This window comes from Peromyscus eremicus, chromosome 2 (genome assembly GCF_949786415.1).
Source record: "Peromyscus eremicus chromosome 2, PerEre_H2_v1, whole genome shotgun sequence".
Taxonomy (NCBI): Eukaryota; Metazoa; Chordata; class Mammalia; order Rodentia; family Cricetidae; genus Peromyscus; species Peromyscus eremicus.
The window spans coordinates 21,903,760-21,925,072 of record NC_081417.1 but is presented as its reverse complement, the minus strand read 5'-3'; the positions used below and the strand labels follow the sequence as shown (position 1 = coordinate 21,925,072).

The 21,313-nt window shown below is 40.1% G+C and overlaps 1 protein-coding gene across 2 annotated transcripts in view; it reads left to right on the top strand.

Annotated features, from left to right (window-relative positions):
• The window catches only part of Cpne3 (copine 3), a 50,084-nt gene extending 28,976 nt beyond the window's left edge, over window positions 1–21,108 (top strand). For both annotated transcript variants that reach the window (XM_059253898.1, XM_059253899.1), the window contains exons 8-16: window positions 519–617; window positions 1,913–1,999; window positions 3,403–3,462; window positions 3,972–4,105; window positions 8,083–8,137; window positions 10,372–10,423; window positions 14,292–14,425; window positions 15,471–15,707; window positions 18,838–21,108. In XM_059253898.1, coding sequence (XP_059109881.1) covers window positions 519–617; window positions 1,913–1,999; window positions 3,403–3,462; window positions 3,972–4,105; window positions 8,083–8,137; window positions 10,372–10,423; window positions 14,292–14,425; window positions 15,471–15,707; window positions 18,838–18,948 — 969 coding nt within the window. In that variant the 3' untranslated portion in view covers window positions 18,949–21,108. The remainder of the gene's footprint in view (window positions 1–518; window positions 618–1,912; window positions 2,000–3,402; window positions 3,463–3,971; window positions 4,106–8,082; window positions 8,138–10,371; window positions 10,424–14,291; window positions 14,426–15,470; window positions 15,708–18,837) is intronic.
• The last annotated feature ends 205 nt before the right edge of the window (window positions 21,109–21,313 follow it).

The window sequence follows — 21,313 nt, the reverse complement described above, 5'->3', positions numbered from 1 at the left end:
GTTTTCCTTTGTGTTGTAAGATTTCCAATCTTCAGACCAAATCTGACTCTCATGTCTAACTTGTAATTATAAGCCCAGATTCCTTGGGTTGCAGCTGATCAGAAATGTTTCTTGGAACTCTAAATTATCTAGGACTTAGTTGTGTCATTTCTAGCGGCTGGAGACTTGCTTCTACCTCCTATACAGTGGTAATTAAGTAAAGCAAATGAAAGAGTAGACTTAATCGCACTTAGTCTTCTGTCGGCATCTACAGCGAGCATGGTAGAGGAGCTGGGAACTGCTTCCTGTGTGAAATGCAGTCCAGATTTGGGTTTTCATCTTTTGTGGTCTAGGTCCTGTTCTCTGGATAGTTCTGGTTTAAACATACTTCAGCATCATTTCTCTAGATAGTTAGTTCCCTTTCCTCCAATTAGACACTAATATTAAGGGTTTTCCCCTTATTTTAATTAAAATGGCAGCCAATACTTTTTAATAAAATTATACTGATTTTTGTATATTTTTATTATATTTAATTCCAGGTAGAGTGTTACGATTATGACAATGATGGATCACATGATCTTATTGGAACATTTCAAACCACCATGACAAAACTCAAAGAAGCCTCCAGAAACTCACCTGTAAGTTACACCTTTGCAGTTATATAAACATTATAGTTTACCTGTTTATTTTTTTTATGTTTTTCTTTGACTTACCAATTAGTTTATCATGTTTTTATTCTATATTGCATTAAGCCCTAAAATCTTTCGTTTAATAGTCATCCATAATTCATACATGAAGTATGTGTCTTACTAAGTGGAGACCATGTAATGGTGACCAGCACGAAGTGAGGACTCCAAACTATAGGAAAGAAAGCAGAGACCATTACAGTGCCATCTCCAGGCGTGGAAGTAGACTTTCCTTTTTTATCTTGGAAGGGAAAATATCGTAGTCCAGTGCTGGATGAAACCATGCTCTGCCCGCAAAGGGAAGACAGCGCAATCACCTTCAGTGGTTCATGAGTTCCCCATGGCTGGCTAAGCAGGGCAGATGTCCTGTGATCTACATTTGTACCCTTCCTGTGCCTCCATGGAAGGACTTCATGTCTTCCTGCAGAGTCTAAAATACTGATAATTAGGGGTAAGCCCAAGAGTCATTAATGTACAGGTAAACCATGGAATAGTCATTGATTCTGAAGCCTGGAAAGGTTTTCGTTGTGGGGTATCCACCCAGGAAAACTGCTCAGACATGGGTTTAAACCAATAGGAAGTCTTTGTTAGTGGCCCGGTGACTACACTGGGTTTTTGAAATCCCAGTGTGGCACTGAGCCTTTCTCAGTGAGAAAGCTTAAACACCATGTTCAGGGTTGACATACTTCAGTTAACAAGAACAGTTAACCAGAAGCAGAACTACAGGAGCCAAAAAGCAAGGTTAGTGCATTTCCCAGAACTATGGACTTGGATGAATTAGGTCTTTGTTTTAGTTTTGGCTGGTGGTGCTGTCTACTTGCTAATAAGCTTTATGGCCTGAATGGTACTTCCATCATGGAGTCAGTTGTGCTGAGGTCTGGGGGCCTGTTACACTTCCACAGACAACAGAAGCCCAGCACAGGCTGTGAGGAGTGTATCTTTTGGTAAGGAAATATCTTAGGCTCAAGATTCGTGCACACGAGACTGCCATTCTTGTCAAGTTTATATTTATATTAAAATGTAATTTCTTGTGGCCACGGGATTGCATTTCATGTATTTTTGTTTATTCTGTTCATTTTCTTTCCTTGGCATTTTTTTTGTTTTGTGTTGTTCAAAAAATTAACATTTACTTTCTTTTTTCTTTTTTTTTAAGATTTGATTTTAAGGGAAAAGGTTCATTGAAATTCATTTTAGTAATTTGGCTATTGCTTGTAAAAAATTTGCTATTTCATTTTCTCCTTCCATAGGTTGAATATGAATGCATAAATGAAAAAAAGAGACAAAAGAAAAAAAGCTACAAGAATTCAGGTGTTATCAGTGTAAAGCACTGTGAGGTCAGTAGTCCATAGCCACCTGTAATGAGGTCACTTTCTGAGTTCTTGTATCAGTGTGGGTTTATACCAAACAAGTACTGACTCTAAGCAGCTGGAAATCACATGAACATGTGATCATCTTGAGGGAAAGAACGGGATTTGGAATAATAAAAAAATCTTTATGTATATGAGTGTTTTGCATGCATGTAGGTATGTATACTATGTGTGAGATGTATGCACATGTGTGCAGTGATCTGTGGAGGCCAGAAGAAGGTGTTAGGTGTTCTGGATGTGGAATTACAAGATAGTTGTGAGTCTCCATGTGGATGCTGAGAACCAGCCCATGTCCTCTGCAAGAATACTGCCTCTTCAACACTGAGCCCATTGGCAACTTGTTAGCAAAGGATAAAGAATGATAAAGTGTTCTTCTGTCTGAGGAAATGTGAGGTTGGAAATAACCCCGTACATCTTCCTGGGTATAATTTCTTCATAAGATGTTATAAATGGTGGGAAAAGGCCACGTTTTTTCCACAGTGAAAGCATGTTTTGTTTTTGTTATTCCTTTAAAGCTTTATTACTAGATGCTTTTTAAAACTGTCAGTATATTAGACTTACTACAGAAAACTTACAGTGACTCCATTTCCTCTTTTGCCATTGGTATTCTAATCTTTGTTATTTTAGTCACATTTTTGATGTCTTTTTATGTTCTTATTTGCATGTATTAGTTAACCATGATGGATTTTGTTATGACATTATCTCATACATGTATGTAATGCGTTTTGCTCATATTTGCCTTCCCCCATTACCCTCTCTTGTCCTTCCTCTTCCCAACTAGTCTCCTTTTACTTTCGTTCCCCCTTCTCCCCCCCTCCCCCCCCCCCCCCCGCCCCCGTGTGTGTGTGTGTGTGTGTGTGTGTGTGTGTGTGTGTGTGTGTGTGTTACTCAGTTTAAGTAGGGTTATTTACAGGAGCATGAGTAGCATACCAGTGGTGATACCTGAAGAAAATGACTCTCCATCAGCAGTCATTAACAGCCTGTGAAATCGCAGAAGGGACCTGACATCATGAACCCTCCCCTTGATATTTTAATCTGAATACTGCTGTTCTTAAGCTGTAGTAAAGTCTTTATAAGTCCTGACATCTCAGGGAGGAGTTCTATGTGCTTAAATGTGAGGTAAATTTCATGTATTTATGTCATCTCCTGGTCAGCTTACAAATTCTGAAATGCATATACCAAGGAGCCTTTTGTTTCTCTTGAGTTCTGGTTATTTTTGTTTGGTTTATCAAGACAAGGTTTCTCAGTATAACCCAAGCTGGCCTCGAACTCAGAGATTTGCCTACTTCTGCCTCCCAAGTGCTGGAATTAAAGGTGTGTACCACCACCTACTGAGTTCAGCTTTAACACACATGTGTTTTTGTTTTTAGATTACTGTAGAATGCACATTTCTTGACTACATCATGGGAGGGTGCCAGCTGAACTTTACTGTAAGTAATACTGAATTTTCTAGCATAGGCTGTTAGATATCCCCCCCCCCCACTCCATTTTGCAGCATTCTTCTACTACTAAGCTGCCTTGTTATGAAATTTATACAATCTGTTTAACGTGATTTCCTCATGGACTGTCTAGGTTCATCATGGAGGGTTTTACTTAGTTGATGAGTTGATGAATAATTGTTCCCTCTTTAGAGAAAGCAGATATGCACAAACCAGTGGTTACCCTGCAGTAATTAAAGGAATAGAGAACAAACATGTAAAAACAGCCCCTAAATATGGTCATTTCACGCAGTGATTCATGATTCTTCATCTAGAAAAAGAAGTACAGGTTGTTTTCATGCTGAGGCCTGTTCAGTTGTTTGTGGAAAAGCTCTGGGCATTTGTTGGTGGTTGGCAATAGAGGTTCTGGGATGATTTAGGACCTTGTTGCTTGAAGTTTTCTTGGACCTGGAGCTCAGGCAGCCCTGCCTTCTCTTTAGTAAGAACTGCTGTCTTGGCAGGTGGGAGTGGACTTCACTGGCTCCAATGGCGACCCCCGTTCTTCAGATTCCCTGCATTACATCAGTCCTAATGGTGTTAATGAGTATCTGACTGCCATCTGGTCTGTGGGATTGGTAATTCAAGATTATGATGCGTGAGTATAACTTTGGAAATACTCAAGTACATGTTTCATAATTCCTTAGAAAGGGCACTTTCTGTTTCATCAGCTGGTGTTCTAATAGAGGTGGGAAGATGCCAGTGATAGAGCAGCATTCCTTCACAAATTTCTCATCTTCATTCCTTTGTTTCGCTTTGATCTTCACTCTTGCTGTGGCTGGTTAGAATGTGTTGACTATAGCTTCTTCATTTAGTGGTTGATGGAGTCAGCAAGACTCATTTCTTTGATCTGATTTCCTTAGAGTTTTAATCAGGGGTAAGTTGTATATGTGATTGAAATCTAGATGACATAATCTTGTATATAGTAATAAAAATTGTTTCTTAATTTATATACATGTTCTTTGCAATAATTAAATTTTATTTATTTATTTATTTATTTATTTATTTATTTACTTATTCTGAGAAAGGATCTCACTATTTCCCTCCTTGGCTTGGAACTCAGTATGTAGACCAGCCTGACCTTGAAAGCACAAAGGTCCGTCTACTTCTGCCTTGAAAGCGCTGCAATTAAAGAAGTGCATCATCACACTCTGCTGAAAATAGTTTTTAATTGGAGCTTTAAGAGTTAAAGAGCATCTTAACCTAATTGCTGCAAAGTATACCCTGGATTCAATTCTCAGTCATAAAACTATATGACTACTACTACTAGTTATTATTATTATTAGAGATTTCTTATAACAGATAGTATGTGCCAGAGATGATTTTATTAGTCAGAATAGATGATGAGTCACAGATGGCAATCAACAGGTCATCAAAGAGTCACTCCTGAAAAGGGTACCAGGCCAGAGTCATTTCACACATGAACTCTTAAAAAACATGTAATTAACAAATTCAAACCTAAATGAGTGAATTTAAAAAATTTAGAAAGTATCTAGAGTTCAGAAAAAGGGGCCAATTCAGAATAAGAAAAAATCAACTTCTTACTAGTCAGCAACAACAAAATTATATTGTCAAATTAAGCTAATGAAGTAAATTATATTCACTAAAAATTACAGTGAATAAAAGTCACGATACAAGTCATAATAAATGAATAGGATTTTTGTAAAATATCTCAGATTTTTAGTAAGGTAAACTAAAAATTGTGCTGAAAAACTAAGAAGGAACCGTGTTTAAATAGAGAGATCCTATGATAATGATATGAAATGAAATTTCTTTCACAGTTAATCAGTTTAAATCAGAATTACAGTAGAATCCTGACAAGTCTTAAAATTCTCTAGCTAGAAGGAGTCAGAATCATCCAGACATTTTTCTAAAGGAAAGAAGGGAAGGAGAGGAAAAGGCAAGAGGAATTTGCTCTAGCAGTTTTCTTGTTTGGTTTTTGTTTTTAACTTTTGAAAGGATTTATTAATTTTACGTGCATGAGTGTTTTGCCTGTATGTGTATGCGTACCATGTGTGTGTCTGGTGCCACTAGAGGTCAGAAGAGGGTGGCATTATGAAGATTGTGAGCCACCATGTAGGTACTGGGAACCAAACCTGGGTCCTCTGTAAGAGTAATAAGTGCTCTTAATCTCTGAGTATCTCTCATCCCTGCTCTAGCAGTTTTTAAAATTTACTTTACAATTCAAGTATAGAGCTATACTTGACCAATTGAACCAAGCATATGGTAAGAAATAGAACTGTATGTACAAATAAGTGAATTAAGTAAGAATAACATCTAAGAGGAAAGGATTGTAACAGCAACATATTGCATTAGAGTGGAGTTTAAAGCTGGACATAGTGGTACACATCTTTAATCCCAGCACTGGGGAGGCAGAGGCAGGTGGCATGTTGTGAGTTTGAGGCCAGCCTGGTCTACATAGTGAATTCTAGGACAGCGAGATCTACATAGTGAAACCCTGTCTCAAGACAAAAAACAAAGAATTGAATTTGAATCCACAATTCATATCTGCAAAGTATAAATCACACATTGTAAACCTGAAGTAGATACTCCTCAACAAAGCAGCCTAACAAAATAGCAGTGAGTTCAGGACTGTTGCAATGTTTTTGCCCTCCTCAATTTATAGATTCTATTCCTGGTGACAAGATCTCTGCTCTTCTTTAGACAGTAGGAAGAGGAGAAAGGGGCCCAGAAATGCATGTGCATTCCCTTTTAGGGCCATGACTCAGATGCTGCTGAAAAAAATCCTTCTCATATCTCCTTGGGCTAGAACCTAGCCACCTGATCCCGACTGGCTTTTAGAATAGGTGTTGTCACCACTTCAAGTGTCTGTTATTCAGGAAGGGAGTGCTGTTGTTGGGAAACAGATGTTTCTGCTTCATAGTCTACTTCAAAGTACTTTTCAGAGTAATGAGAAGTTTAATATCAAAAGTAAACTTGAAAATTTTTAGGAGAAAAAAATATATGATTGGCTCATATTTGCAGTGTGCATGGCTGGTAAGACAACAGAGGCCGAAATCTTGGAATAATTTGTATGTGTTCACATTTCTTAATACTAAAATCCATGAGGTTGGGTGGGGAGATGGCTTCAGTGAGTAAGAGTGCTTTCTGTGAAAGCAAGAGAAGCTTACTTAGATCCCCAGCACCCATAGAAAAGCTTAACATGGCCATGTGTGCCTATAGTCAGTGTTGGAAGATGGAAGTGATAAAGGAGAAACTGGGAAATGATAGAGGAAATTCTGCGAGAGAATTTAAAAAGAAAATCTATGAAAGTTTCTAAACCACGTTAGAGACAGGCTACAGACTAGGAAAAATATTTTTGACATGACATGGGTTCTATCGTTAATGGAGAATGAACACCAAGTGCTAAGAATTAATAATACAGGATGAGTGAGGTGCTTGTGTAAGTGAAGGTGCTTCTGCCAAGCCTGACACCTGAGTTGCCGTCTGTTCTCCACGTACATGCTGTGGCAAGCACGTGACCCCCTACGCACATAAATAAATAAATGTAGTAAATACGGGTGAGCATACAAAGACTATTCCAGTAGAAAACAGTGCATTCAGTGGTATTTTCTAGTAAGGCACATTGGCCATCCCTCAGTGTGCCTCTGGGAGAATACCCATACCCTGGAAGTACCAACTCACATGTTATATATTCAGGTCCACACTTTGTGTCCATAAACCACAGGCTCCAGATGGACATGTGTTTTCTTGCAGAAACTTGAGAGTTTTATAATAGATGACATTTTGCACAGTGTTTCTATGGTCAAATGTATGAATATTCACATCAGATGACATAAGTAAATGCTATAAATAACTTCATTACTTGAGGCCTGGTTTTTCTGCCAGACAGTCTTGCTTAAAACGAAAAAAAAAAAAAAAAAAAAGATGTGGTTTTTGTGTTTTGTTCTTTTTTTTTTTTTTTTTTTTGGCTTGTTCCTATTTGTTCAGGGAAATAATGCACAAGGTTTAAATGGAAAGTAGTAGGTTATGAGACTTATTTTATTTATTTATTTAATGAGTATATGTGTGCGTGAGGTATGTATGTGCACCTCGTGTGTGCAGGGGCCTGTGGATATCAGAAGAGGTATAGGATCCCCTGAACTGTACTTGCAGATGGTTGCTAGCCACCAAGTAGGTGCTGGGAAATTAGCCCAGGCCCTCAGCAAGAACAAGTGCTCTTAACCACTGAGCCATTTCTTGCCCCGTAAATTTTAATTTATGCTTCTCTCGAGGCATTAGGGTGGAGAGTGATAGAGGAACATACTGTACGTCTTCCTCTGGCTTCCATGGGTTATACACAGGTGTACATACTCAGATAGATATCACACATGCATACCACACACAGCAAAAGAACCTGGAAGATATTTCTTCCTTTAATGCACAGAAAAACACTTAAAATGAGTGTTTTCCAGTGTTAGCATCAGCATTAGTATAGGGAGCGCTAGATAATTTTTTGTTTATAATTTTTTATTGCTTTGAATTTTTTAAATATAAACATACTCTTTTTAGTGTGAGTAAATATATATATTTTTTAGCAAAAGTTGTTTGATTTGTTTTCTTTTTCTTTTTTAGTGATAAGATGTTTCCAGCTTTTGGCTTTGGAGCTCAGGTGCCTCCTCAGTGGCAGGTAATTCTTTTTTTTTTTTTTTTTTTTTTTTTTGTCTTTTTTTTTTTTTTTAACTTTTATTGATTTCTTGTGGATTTCACATCATGCATTCCAATCCCACTCATCTCCTGTACCCTTGCATCTTCCCTCTGCCTTGCATTCTCCCCCCTTCCCCAAACAAAACCAAATTTAAAAGACAAACTTCTTTTTGACCCCAGGGCCAGCTCTCTTGCTTGCAGTGAGAGGAAGGATAGCAAGGGGTGGAGGCAGGAGGGCATTTTTCCTTCATGCATGCCACTTCCTGGCAGACAAGGTAGGGCAGAGGCAGTTCAGTTGCTCTCATGACCTCAAAGCTGGTTCACCTGTGTCCTGAGTGCAGGATAGGGGCTGGGGGTGGGAGGGTAATGGTGGAGGGGCAGCTTTCCCCTGATGGGTGGGACCAGCTCTCCTGATGTAATATCCAGCAAAGGCCAGGGCCAGTGAAGGGTAGAACTGGCTCAACACAGCATAGTTCCAGTGCCCCCTCCCACTGTACTAACACAGACCATGGACATCCTCACTGACTCCAGCTGCAATAGGACATGGTCCTTGGCAGCATCTTGGGCCCAGAAGTCACCATGGCCCTAAGCCCTGGAGCACCAACATGGTCTCAGGTGACTGACCAGAACCTGGGTGTCTGCAGAGCCCTCAGTGGTAACTGGAACTATGGACATCACCCCAGATCCCAGCTGCTGTAGGGCCACAGACCCAGACGTGGCTCTAGGCTGCAGCCTGGGTCTGAATGCCTCCATGGCCCCAGGTGGCAGCACCAGCCACCCAAATGAATATGGCCCCAGCAGTGGCATGGTTCTTGGACACTGACATGGTCTCAGGTGGCTGAGCAGACCCTGGTCATTCATTTGGCCGTTGGTGGTAACAGGAGCCACAGACATCAGCTCAGCCCCTGGCTGCTTTAGGGTCACCAATCCAGACATGGACCTTAGTAGCAACCCTTGGCCAGATGACACCACAGCCCTTGGGCACACTCATGGCCACAGGCATCTATCTGTGTGGTCTTTGCTGGCAACATGGGCCACAGACATCAATACAGACCCTGGCTGTGATAGGACACAAACTCAGACGTGAGCCTAGGCAGGAGTCTGGGCCTGGATGTCACCACAGTCCCAGGTGGCAGTGCAGGCCACTGAGAGTGGCATGGCCCCCATGGCAATGTGGCCGTTGGATACCAATATGACCTTAGGTGGCCTGGCATCAGCACAGCCTTCAATGGTCTCGGGAGCCATGGACATCAACACAGACCCTGGCTAGGCCAGGGCCATGGACCCAGATATGGCCCCAGGTGACAGCACTGGCCACCCCAATTGGCTTGGCCCTGACAGCAGCACAGCTCTTGGATACCAACATGGTCAGAGGTTGTGGCCTAGACCCTGGGCATCAGTGTGGCCCCCCATATCATCACAGACCAGGGACATCAACTCAGACTCTGGCTGTGGTAGGATCATGGACCCAGACATGGTCCTCAGCAGCAGCCAGGGCCAAGATAGCACCATGGCTCCAGGTGGCAGTGCAGGCCACCCAGATTGGCATGGCCCCTGCAACAGCATAGCCCTCAGACACCAACATGGCTCCAGGTGGTGGCCTAGACCACAATCCTCCTCATAGCCATCAGTGGCAACAGGAGTCATAGACATCAACTCAGGCCACCTCAGCTGCTTCAGAACTCAAAGACCTGGCCCTTGGCTATAGCTTAGACACCAAGTCACCTTGGATCCAGGTGGCTAGCAAGCCATTCACGTTAGCCTGTTCCTCACTTGTCTTCACATCTGCCTCTCCCCTAAGCCCGTGAACTGTTCTGCCTCTCTCTCTCTTCCTTTCCCCACCCTGTACTGGCTAACCATAATGGTGCCCAACCATCCTGGCGCCATGGCTCTTGGTTGGGTCACAGGTGGCACATGGTTGAGTCCTACCTGCCCCTGCTCAAGGCATGGTGCAGACCTGTTGCTTTTCTTCTGACATGTCTGGCCCTAGAAACCTTGGGCGGCACTTGGTATGATGGTGCCAGACCACCCAGTGCCAGAGACACTGGGCAGGCTTCTGGTTGATGGTGCCCCTCCAGACCAAGAAGTCTGGGGTACAGCCATCTGTGTCCTCCACTGGCTCAGGCCTGGAAAGGGCTGATCTGCCAGGAAACCTCCTTTTAAAGCTTTATTCTGGACTAGCAAACAGGCCTCACCACCCCTTTTTTCTTTTGACAGGTGTCTCATGAATTTCCAATGAACTTTAACCCATCTAACCCCTACTGTAATGGTAAGTAAAGCCAAGAAGCCAAACATGAAGACCACCTCACTACCATCTTAGGAGTAGGTCACTAAAAGTCATCATAAAAATAAAAAGTATTTTCACATGTAAATTGACTATAAAATAAACTTCCCATAAGTGAGTAGTTCAGTATTAAAGACTCTGGAGCAAAGGTTCGGAGAAGCAATCACTCTTGTCAAGTGAAAAGTGTCAGTCTTCACATTTCTTACTGCTTGCACAGTATTCACTCAGTAGCTAGGATGGTGATGAGAACAGGGAGCTGAGCTCTGAGCACAGCTCTGTAGACAGCAGGAAGCTGGTGTTTGTCTTCCATTTCACTTTTTACTTTATACTTCAGATGCACAAATGCTTCCTCTTTAAAAATAATTTTTTGAAAAATCAGATTGAACAACCAACCTGCAATACCAAGACTCCTACTAAATTATGTAAGACTGAATGTTTTGGGGGAGGAAAGGTAGGTGTGTGTTTGTGTGGTTGGAGATATTACTTAAAATTCTATATTCTAAATTGATACCCTGCAGAGGGTCCCTTTTTTTTTTTTCCTTAAGAGGGTCCCTTTTAACATCTACAAAGTGCATAGTGGCTTCTAGAGACACAGATTATTTGTCTTTGTAAATACTCTCAGGTTGGAAGAGCACAGGACTGTAGCTTCTAGAGACAAAGAGTATTTATCTTTGTAAATACTCACAGGTTGGAAGAGCACAGGACTGTAGCTTCTAGAGACAAAGAGTATTTATCTTTGTAAATACTCACAGGTTGGAAGAGCACAGGACTCTGCTGGGGGTTGTTTCTTCTTTGTTCTAAGATACCTTTCCTGTACTAATTAATTCAGTATTCCTTTGAGGTACTTTTAGTGCATGCATGGTTGTGAACATTTTTATGTCTAGATATTTATAATTGAGTTTATTTTAAAAATGTGCTTTTGTTAGTGTGTTAATTTTGGTGTCTGATTTTATTTATTTGTAAGGTTTTTATGATAAAGTTTATAAAACCATTTATTATTAAAAATAAAATAAAGAAATGTCCTTGGTGCTTATCTGAAATTGGAATTGTTTTCGGAATATAACTTATGTCATATGACAACTCATTGTAGAAGTTTATTGCTCTATAAGTAGTGTGAACTCATCCTTGGTCTACTCATCAAGCAAATAGCCTTTTCACTTTAGGTATATAGTCTGGAAAAACAACCAGTTTGGTTGTAGATTACAGGTATACTATATAGAAAAGGGAAGGACTTAAGACACCAAAGTTAAATTCCCTTTTTAAAAAGACATCATTGAGCCTAGTTGCCTAGAAATGACATTTCACTTATTGCTTTAATGCAAGGAAGGATTTCAGTATAATTCAGTTTTAAGTGAGTAGTTGAAGACTTTATATTTGTGAAGAGAGTAAATTGTTAAAACCTTCAGGGTACAAAGCAAGCATAATAATACAAATGGAGAAAATACTTCTGTCTTTGTCAGTGTTCTATTGGTGTGAGGAGACATCATGACCATGGCTACTCTTAGAAAAGAAAGAAAGCATTTAGTTGGGGCTTGCATAGAGTTTCAGAGTTCAGTCCATTATCCTCATGGTGAGGAGCATGGCTGTGTGCAGGCAGACGTGGTAGCTGAGAGTTCTACATTCAGATCTGCAAGTGGGAGGAAAAGAGACTCTGGGGTCGGCATGGGCTTCTGAAACCTCAAATCCCACCCCAATGACACACTTCCTCCCACAAGACCACACCACCTAATCCTTTCAGGTGGTGACCAAGCTTTCAAATCTATGAGCCTATGGGGGGCATTCTTATTCAAATCACCACAACTATTGTTGCTGAAGTTATGTGCTCAGGTTTTCTACAGTCTATTCCATTGTAGTTAGTGATGTTGCTAGCTATGGTTAATATTGTTCCTTTTTTTTTTTTTTTTTTTTGGTTTTTTCGAGACAGGGTTTCTCTGTGTAGCTTTGTGCCTTTCCTGGAACTCACTTGGTAGCCCAGGCTGGCCTCGAACTCAAAGAGTTCCGCCTGGCTCTGCCTCCTGAGTGCTGGGATTAAAGGTGTATGCCACCACTGCCCGGCGGTTAATATTGTTCTTATTACTGTTAGACTAACTCCTAGTTAAACTGTCAGTTTATACATGTGAAATTACATCTCTGCGTGAATTATTCTCATAGGTTACTTGCTCATGGCTACTTGTTTCTAAGTTCAACATGACCTAAAGGAGTTTCTTGGAACTCTTAAATTTTAAGAGGAGAGAATTGGTGTTTCGTTCTTGTCCTTGATCTAAAGCAAGAGACTTGTTTTTGTTGAAAAGTTTTCTACAGGGCTGAAGAGATAAGTCAGCGAATAAGAACAATTTCTATACAAACATGAGGACCTGAGTTCAAATCCCAGCCACCCATGTAAAAAGCTGGGTATGACTGCACATTCCTGTAACCTCATTGGAGGGCACAGACAGGTAGATCTTGAGAGTTCACTGGTTAGTCAGCCTAACCAAAGTGGTTCGTATGTTTTAAGGCAGAAGATGGAGAGCAATGGAGGACACCTGACACCTTGTTATGGTGTCTCTGTGGCATGCACAGGCGTACATACCTACACGTTCGCTTGCGTGTACCATACATACACACCACACATATACACTACACACAAATGAATAAAAATTTAAAATACACTCACTAAAAAAATAAAACTTCAAAATACACTATAAACAAGTATCTGTGGTTTCAAAACATAGTTCAGGGAGTTCTTTTGGTATTTGTAGCATTTGCCTGTATCCTAAACTAACATTGAGGACAGAATCAACATACCTAGGATACTCATTTGTAGACAGCTTTTCACCAGGACACTAGCCGGCTCACCAGGCCGTGCTGTTGTAACAGAACTATCTCTACACGTCAGTGGCTTACAGTGGCACATCTGTGCCTTACTCGTTTGACTTGTAGCTAGATCACAGCTGTTTTCCACGTTTCTTTTTTAGTTTATTTTTATAAGATACGTCTTGCCATGTAGTTCAGGCTATAAACTTGGCATCTTCCTACCTCAGTTTCCTGAGTCCTAGGATTGTAGATGTAACGCCTCACCCAGCTCTCCTAAGTTTCTTAGTCTGGGACTCAGCCTGAAGGACCAGCTCTTCACCTGCTGGTCCTGTGACCCAGGAACAGAGTACAAGAACTAGAGAAAACAGGCAGTGGTTCTTAAAGCATCTGCTTAGATGTGGGGGCCCTGTCCACTTATATGCGTTGAATCACATAGAGCCCTGTTCTACTTGCTATTAATAAGACTGGCAGGCCCAACTGTTTACAGTTTCTACAGAAAATGCAAGAAAAAACCCATGTGAATATTAAAACTAATGCATCCACTATACCATACCTGACCCTTGTATTGCCTAATTGTTTAGAACAATCATCTATATAACCTTATATTTTTATAGAACTTTGATCACATGTGCAAATGAGTGTTTATCTCATTAATTTTTTCTTTCTGCTTAACAGTTGTAAGATGCTGCACTTTTTTCATCAAAAACACATCAAAGTTAAGCATAAATATAAGTCCCATGTGAGATGAAAATACATATTTTCTGCTTGGAGAGGCTGTGTTTGTCGCTTTTTATAATGAAGCATAACCATGAAGAATTCTTGAATGTGAAACTTTTCCCTAGTCAAAGCACTTTTTGTTGTTGTTTGTTTTCTTTTGTTTTGTAGTTGTGATAGGGACTCACTATAGTCAAGGTGATTTTGATACTTCCACCGCAGTCTCCCTAGCACTGGGATAACAGCTATTGTTCACCAGACTTGATATGTATATAATTCTGCTTCCCAGTACTGTGGGCTAACAAATTACATTTGAGGATTTTTAATACTACTTTCTTTGATCTAGGAATCCAAGGCATTATAGAGGCTTATCGGACCTGTCTTCCTCAGATAAAACTCTATGGACCAACTAATTTTTCTCCAATTATAAATCATGTGGCCAGGTTTGCAGCTGCCGCCACACAGCAGCAGACAGCGTCTGTAAGTGCTCTAGGCTCAGGAACAAAAGGGTGTGGTTGGTACTTCTTCCTGGTTACCATACTGTTGTTTATTGAGTTTGTCAGGATACTAAATCAAGAGTGAAAAGTGATGATATAATCAGCATTGGTTTGGGAGAGGTATCTGTTGCTACTAATGATCACTAAAACAAAACAATGCTTGCATTTGTGAGTCTTTTCTCTGACTTTGGAAGTAATTTGTTTAGATTCTACCGAAAGGGGGGGGGGGCTATTACTTAACTTTTAGAAACATAGTTCATGTGAAGGCCTTTGAATACTTTTATCAGTTGCTGGTATTGCATCACTTAACTATACTACTGAGGTTTGAATTAGTTTACCATTACCAGTCAGAAGTTGGATACCAAATCTCTCTTGTTGTAATATATTTTTAGAAGTAGGGACAGGGATCACGGGGACCCTATTGTGCAGGTGTTGAAAAAGTTAAACAAGATAATTCATGTAAAGAGCATAGTGCCTGGGTCAGAGAAAACACTCGCATACTTATAAGTTACTGTCATAAATCTTATTCCTGTCCTAGATTTAACTGGCCCAAAAAATGAAATGACAACTTTATGTGACATTTTATTGCTCTGGAAAGTTTCATCAAAAAAGAAAAAAAAAATTGTAAAGCGTCTGTTTTAGCCAGGCAGATAATCCTTCTGCAGAAGTTTTGGATCTGTTGAGATTGGGCTTCTCATCTGCTCCCTTGCTCCAGTCTTTGACATGTTTAGTGGTTCCGTTTAATGAGTGTTTATTCCTCTGATTACTTGAAAGGTTTCTCTTCGACATTTAGATGTCTTCTGGTATTTTTTCAACCTATTCTGTGGTGTGTTGCATTTGTAATGAATCTCCAGTTTTTATAAGAGTTGATCCTTGTCATCAGAGAATTCCAGAATATTTTATGCAGATGGTATCCTAGGTGCAGTCTGGCAGTGAAAATGAGTGAGACAGATGAGTCATTAACCTAGATCACTCCTTTTACTGTCTGACCTTCACCTGCTCAGTGGACATGTTTTATTTTTTGGCAGCAATACTTTGTGCTCTTGATCATCACGGATGGCGTGATCACAGACCTTGATGAAACCAGACATGCTATCGTCAATGCTTCCAAACTGCCCATGTCTATCATCATCGTGGGAGTTGGGGGAGCTGACTTCAGTGCCATGGAGTTTCTGGATGGTGATGGGGGAAGTCTCCGCTCCCCATCAGGAGAGGTGGCCATAAGAGATATTGTTCAGTTTGTGCCTTTCAGACAGTTCCAGAATGTGAGTACTATTCTTTCTGACTTAAACCCTGACCTTCAGGATGCTTTTGCTTTTGCATGTGAGAGGTTTGATTTGATTGGGCATTTTTGTATCTTTTGTGCTTTTGCTATGATAGTATGATAAACTTAAAATGAAACTGTTATGAATATGTTAAGTTTTTTTTGTTGTTGTTTTTGTTACTTTTGTGTTAATTACTTTCCTCATGGTTGTGAAAAGTTACCTGCAAAGACAACTGGAGGAAGGAAAAGCTTCCCTTGGCTCGTGGTCCGTTATGGTGGGAAAGGCATGGCAGGAGTCTGGGCCAGCTGGTCACAGTACATCCACAGTCATGAAGAGAGGATGAATTTGGGTACTGCCTTACTTAGGGGTTTTATTGCTGTGATAAAACACTATGATCTATAGCAACATGGGGAAGAAGTTTATTTTGCTTATACTTTCTTATCACAGTCCATCACGCAGGGAGGAACCTGGAGACAGGAGCTGAAGCAGAGGCCACAGGAGTGCTGATTATTGGTTTGCTTCTTATGGCTTGCTCAGCTTGCTTTTTTATAGAACCCAGGATACCAGCCTAGGGGTAGCACCACCTACAGTGGGCTGGACCCTCCAATATCAATCACTAATTGAGAAAACGTTCTATGCTGGGTGGTGGTGGTGCATGCCTTTAATCCCAGCACTTGGAAGGCAGAGGCAGGCAGATACCTCTAAGTTTAAGGCCAGCTTGGCTTACAGAGCAAGTTCTGGGACGCCAGGATTACACAGAAAAACCCTGCCTTGAAAAAAAAACAGAGAGAAATAGAGAAAGACAGAGAGAGAAAAGAAGAAAGAAAGAAAGAAAGAAAGAAAGAAAGAAAGAAAGAAAGAAAGAAAGAAAGAAAGAAAGAAAGAAAAGAAGGAAAGAAAGAGAAAGAAAGAAAATAAATGTTCTTCAGGTTGTCTACAGCCCAATCTTACAGAAGCATTTTCTTAGTTGAGCTCCCTCCTCTCAGATAACTCTAGCTTATATCAAGTTAACATTAAAAAACCAGCTAGCTCAGATGCTCAGCTCAATTTCTCTTTACTTAGTCCAGGACTCTGATGCATGGAATAGTACCACTCATACTCAGGGTAGGTCTACTCATCCACTCCAATTAAACTGCTCTGGGAACAGATAGGGCCAGAAGTTTATGTCCTTGGTGATTCTGGATCCTATTGAGTGGACAATCAAAATAAGCTACACTTTGTAACAACAGAAAAACAAATCACTAGCCAAACCTCTAGGAGAATATGTCTACTTGAAGAAAAGCTCTTAGAAGCAGGGTATGTTAATACATCTTTAGTTCTCTTGCTCTAAGACCAGTTTGGACCATGTAGTGAGTTCCAAGCTATCTAGAGTCCCATAGGGAGACACGTCTCAAAAAAAAAAAAAAAAAAAATCTGTTAGAAGCTTGGTCCAGTGTTAATACCTTGTAGACTATTTTATAGGATCACAGCCAGGAATTATATAATATAATTATGATTCATCACCACAGGGAGCCCTTACATTGTGCCATTGTTGGTGCATCTACTTCCCATCTACACCTGTGCCTCCTTAGCCCATGGAAACCACTAAACTGTTCATTTCTATAATCTCGTAAGTTCAGGAATTTACATAAATATTTGGGTAAGATGGTACATACCTGTAGTAACAGCACATGGGAGGCAGCAAGTGTGAATTTGAGGCCAGTCTGGGCTGCTTGGAGAGATACTATCCCAGAAAACAAACAAATATACAAAAATTTTACATAAATGGAATCATACTGTATATGAACTATAAGGCTGGCTTTTTTCTTCTAGCATGGTTCTTCTTAGAGTCACCCAGGTTCTTGCATGCATTGCTCCTTAGTTTTGTTTGATTTTTGAATTCTTGAGACAATTTCAGTCAGGAATTTCCAGTGTAGACCAGGCTGACCATTTTAAGAGGAACATGGAAAAATTTAATGTATAATGCTATATGAAATACAGTCTTATATCACATATATAAAAAAAACAAAAATAGAAACCCAAATGTGAATATTTTAGCAGCTTTATGCATAATATATAAAAGCTAGAAACAACCCAGATGTCCTTCAAGAGGTAAATGAAGAAGGAAACTATGGTACATCTAAAACATGGGATACTTATGAATAGACTTTAAAAACAGTACCTAGTGCTTTTACAAAGGCTGATATGAAGGCCTTACATGAAGGTTGCTTGGGAAAATAAGCATTCAGAATCAATTCTGTTTAAACTCATGTTACTCCTGTAATCATAGACTGTGTTTCATATAGCATTATACATTAGATTTTTACATGCTCATTTCAGAATGGTGACTGATACCCAAAACTCCTTTTAAAATTCTTTTGTAGTATTACTAGAGCTTATAGGTAATTAACATGGGGATTGCATTTAGTAGTCATAAGAATGACTAATAAACTCTTTGTATGACTAACATAAAGTCTTTAGGCACAAATAGAACAATCTTTTAACATGACTTTCATATAGACTTTCAATAAGAGGAAAAAGTTAAAGATACATTAAAAAAAAATAGGCCATGCATGTTAGCACACACCTATAGTCTTAGCACTAAGCAAACAGAGGCAGGAAGGATATCAAGATCACTCGGGAGGCAGAGGCAAGCAGAAGTCTGTAAGTTCAAGGCCAGCCTGGTCTACATAGTGATTTCCAAGCCAGCCAGGGCTACATAGTGAGACCCTGCCTCAAAAAATAGGAGCCATAGCAACAGAGAATTATCAAATAAGAAATGGATGGCACCAAAGAACTTGACACATATTAGCAGTGATAATGATGGCAATTATAAATAACATTGATTATTTTCCCCATATTTTGTGGACTGTTCCTAATGTACAAGCCTAGAGGTTGGGAATTTCCACATTTTAATGACTGCTGAGTTATCTGTAATCTTTTATCATATAGCCAGTATATCAGCCAAATATGGTTGTGTGTGCCTGCAATTCCAGCACTTGGTAGGGAGAGTCAGGAGGATGGAGAGTTCAGGGTCATACTTGACTGTATGGTGAGTCCAAGGCCAGCTTGAGCTACAAGAGACAAACAAATAAGCAAGCCAGCAAATCTCCAGTTGGTAACATTAACTGTGATTTTGTTTTTCCTCAAGGCTCCAAAAGAAGCTCTTGCACAGTGTGTCTTGGCAGAGATTCCCCAGCAGGTGGTGGGCTACTTCAACACATACAAACTCCTTCCTCCCAAAAACCCAGCTGTGAAATAGAAGGAGCCAGGACAACTCCAGGATTCATAAGCCTCGTGGAGCAATGCCATCTCTTATGCAGAATGATGTATCTTATCTACCTTATGTGCTTTTCACCCCCAGTGTTCCTGATACAAACCCAACTTTTTGTACGTATTTTATTTGTTTAAAGCACATGTTTTATACTTTTTGAAGAGGACAGTAGCAAATCCATCTCTGCTTCATAAATTCAGTGATTGTTAGTGATGTCTAGAAATTGTAAGAGTGCTATTTGGAATTGAATTTAATGTGGGAAAAGTGGGCATTTGTTGGTTTGTTGTCTACTTTCTATAATGAAAATGCTATTTTTAAATGTTGTCAGAGCGAATGAGGAATTACAGGATGATCTGGTTTGCAGGTTGCTATACTGTTTATAGTAAATATCTTGCAAGCCAAAGTCTGTACTTGTGACTGAGAGAGCTCCTTAAAACAAGTAGTACCGAATTTGTACCTGTGACTTTGTATTTGTCCCTTCCCATGCTGCAATGATGCATTATACAAAACTGTTTTCACATGGGTCTTCATGAAAAGCAGGAGCTTACTCAGTTTTTAAAATGTACAATCAACCAATGGAAGGATCCTTGCAGACAAGACAGGTTAGCCTTTTGAAATCTTCTTTTCTCTGTGAACTATTGCTCACATGGTCAGGTTTGGCCTTTCTTTTACTGAGTAAACAAGACATCCTTCTGTGGAAGTGCAAATGATAGGTCATTCCCAGAGTCTACGTGACTAGGTCAGTGTAAGGTACCTAAGGGATTGGGATTGCTTTGTCCATTAAAGCTGTGAGGACCAAACATTTAAGATGAAAATTCACAATTGTAGGCTAGGCATGGTGGCACATCATGCTAGCGCTTGGGAGGCAGAGGCAGGAGAATCATCAGAAGCCAACCTGCCTATGTAGTGAGTCCCAGGCCAGCCAGCTACACAGTAAGAAGATGTTTCAAAATAACAAAGAAAAATAAATAATTGAGAAATCCATTTCTTCTATCTAATGGCATCATTGGGGGAGGTCATTTTTATTCTTTTTTTGCTATGGTCCTGTGCATTGATTTGTATAAATTTTTTTTTTAGATATTTTTGCCTTTTAAAATGGTATTTTTGTTTTCCTTAAACATATAGTTCATTATTTATTAATCAAAATTCCATTTTTCATTTCAATAATGTACTATTTCCTAAGTTCAGAGTGGATTCTGTTAAGCATAAAACCTGATACAGCATTTAAAAAGAAAAAACAACTCACACAAACAATACCCTTTTCTAATTGCTACATTTAGATAGTGTGGACTTAGTATGCTTGTTTTGAAGAATAGAATTATCTCAACTCTACCCTTTGAAACATACCGCTTCCTGAGCACCACAGTCTTGAAATAGATTCTGTAACATTTGCCTGAAACTCTCGATGTCAAATACTTTGCCTGTCTATGCAGTGGCCAATCATCACTAACAGTTGAACATTTAGAATTGTGTATTTGTCACATAATCTAGCCCTAGTCAGCGTTCCTGTCAGTGTCACTGAGTCCCGCTACTGCTGCCTGTGTCTTTGTTCTCTGCAGGCTTCTCAGAAAGAGCTTATTGCTGAGGTCTGGCTCAAAGAAGGTCTATTTGTCTTGTTTGCCTAGCCCAGTGAGCAGATGCCTCCTTCCCACCTGGGTAGCTGGCATCTTGGTATGTGCTATTAACCTGAGGCAGTGTACCTCTATAGCAGGGCTCTTAAATTTATTTTTGAGTCATTTCACTCAAGACATTTTTAATGCAACCCCAGTTTTATAAGCATTTAAGATAGGTATAAAATCAAACATTGCAAGTAAATCAAATGAAATTTATTTTAGGGGGCTGGAAAGATGGCTCAGGGTTCAGAACATATATTACTCTTGCAGAAGACCTGAGTTTGGTTCCCAGTACCTACATCAGGCAGCTCACAGTTGGCTGTAACTTTAGCTTCAGGGGCCCTGATGCCTTCCTCTGTCCTCCATGAGTACTGCACACATGCATACACACACAAAGACACACACAGTTCCAGCTTCAGGGGCCCTGATGCCCTCCTCTGTCCTCCATGAGTACTGCACACATGCGTACACACAAAGACACACACAGTTCTAGCTTCAGGGGCCCTGATGCCCTCCTCTGTCCTCCATGAGTACTGCGCACATGCATACACACACAGTTCCAGCTTCAGGGGCCCTGATGCCCTCCTCTGTCCTCCATGAGCACTGCGCACATGCGTACACACACAGAGACACACAAACAAACTTACTTAACACAGTTTTTTTAGACTTACAATTTTACCATTTATTAAAGGTGAAAGCATATTTGCCTATTCATGAGGTGGCTATGCTTTGTTTTTAAA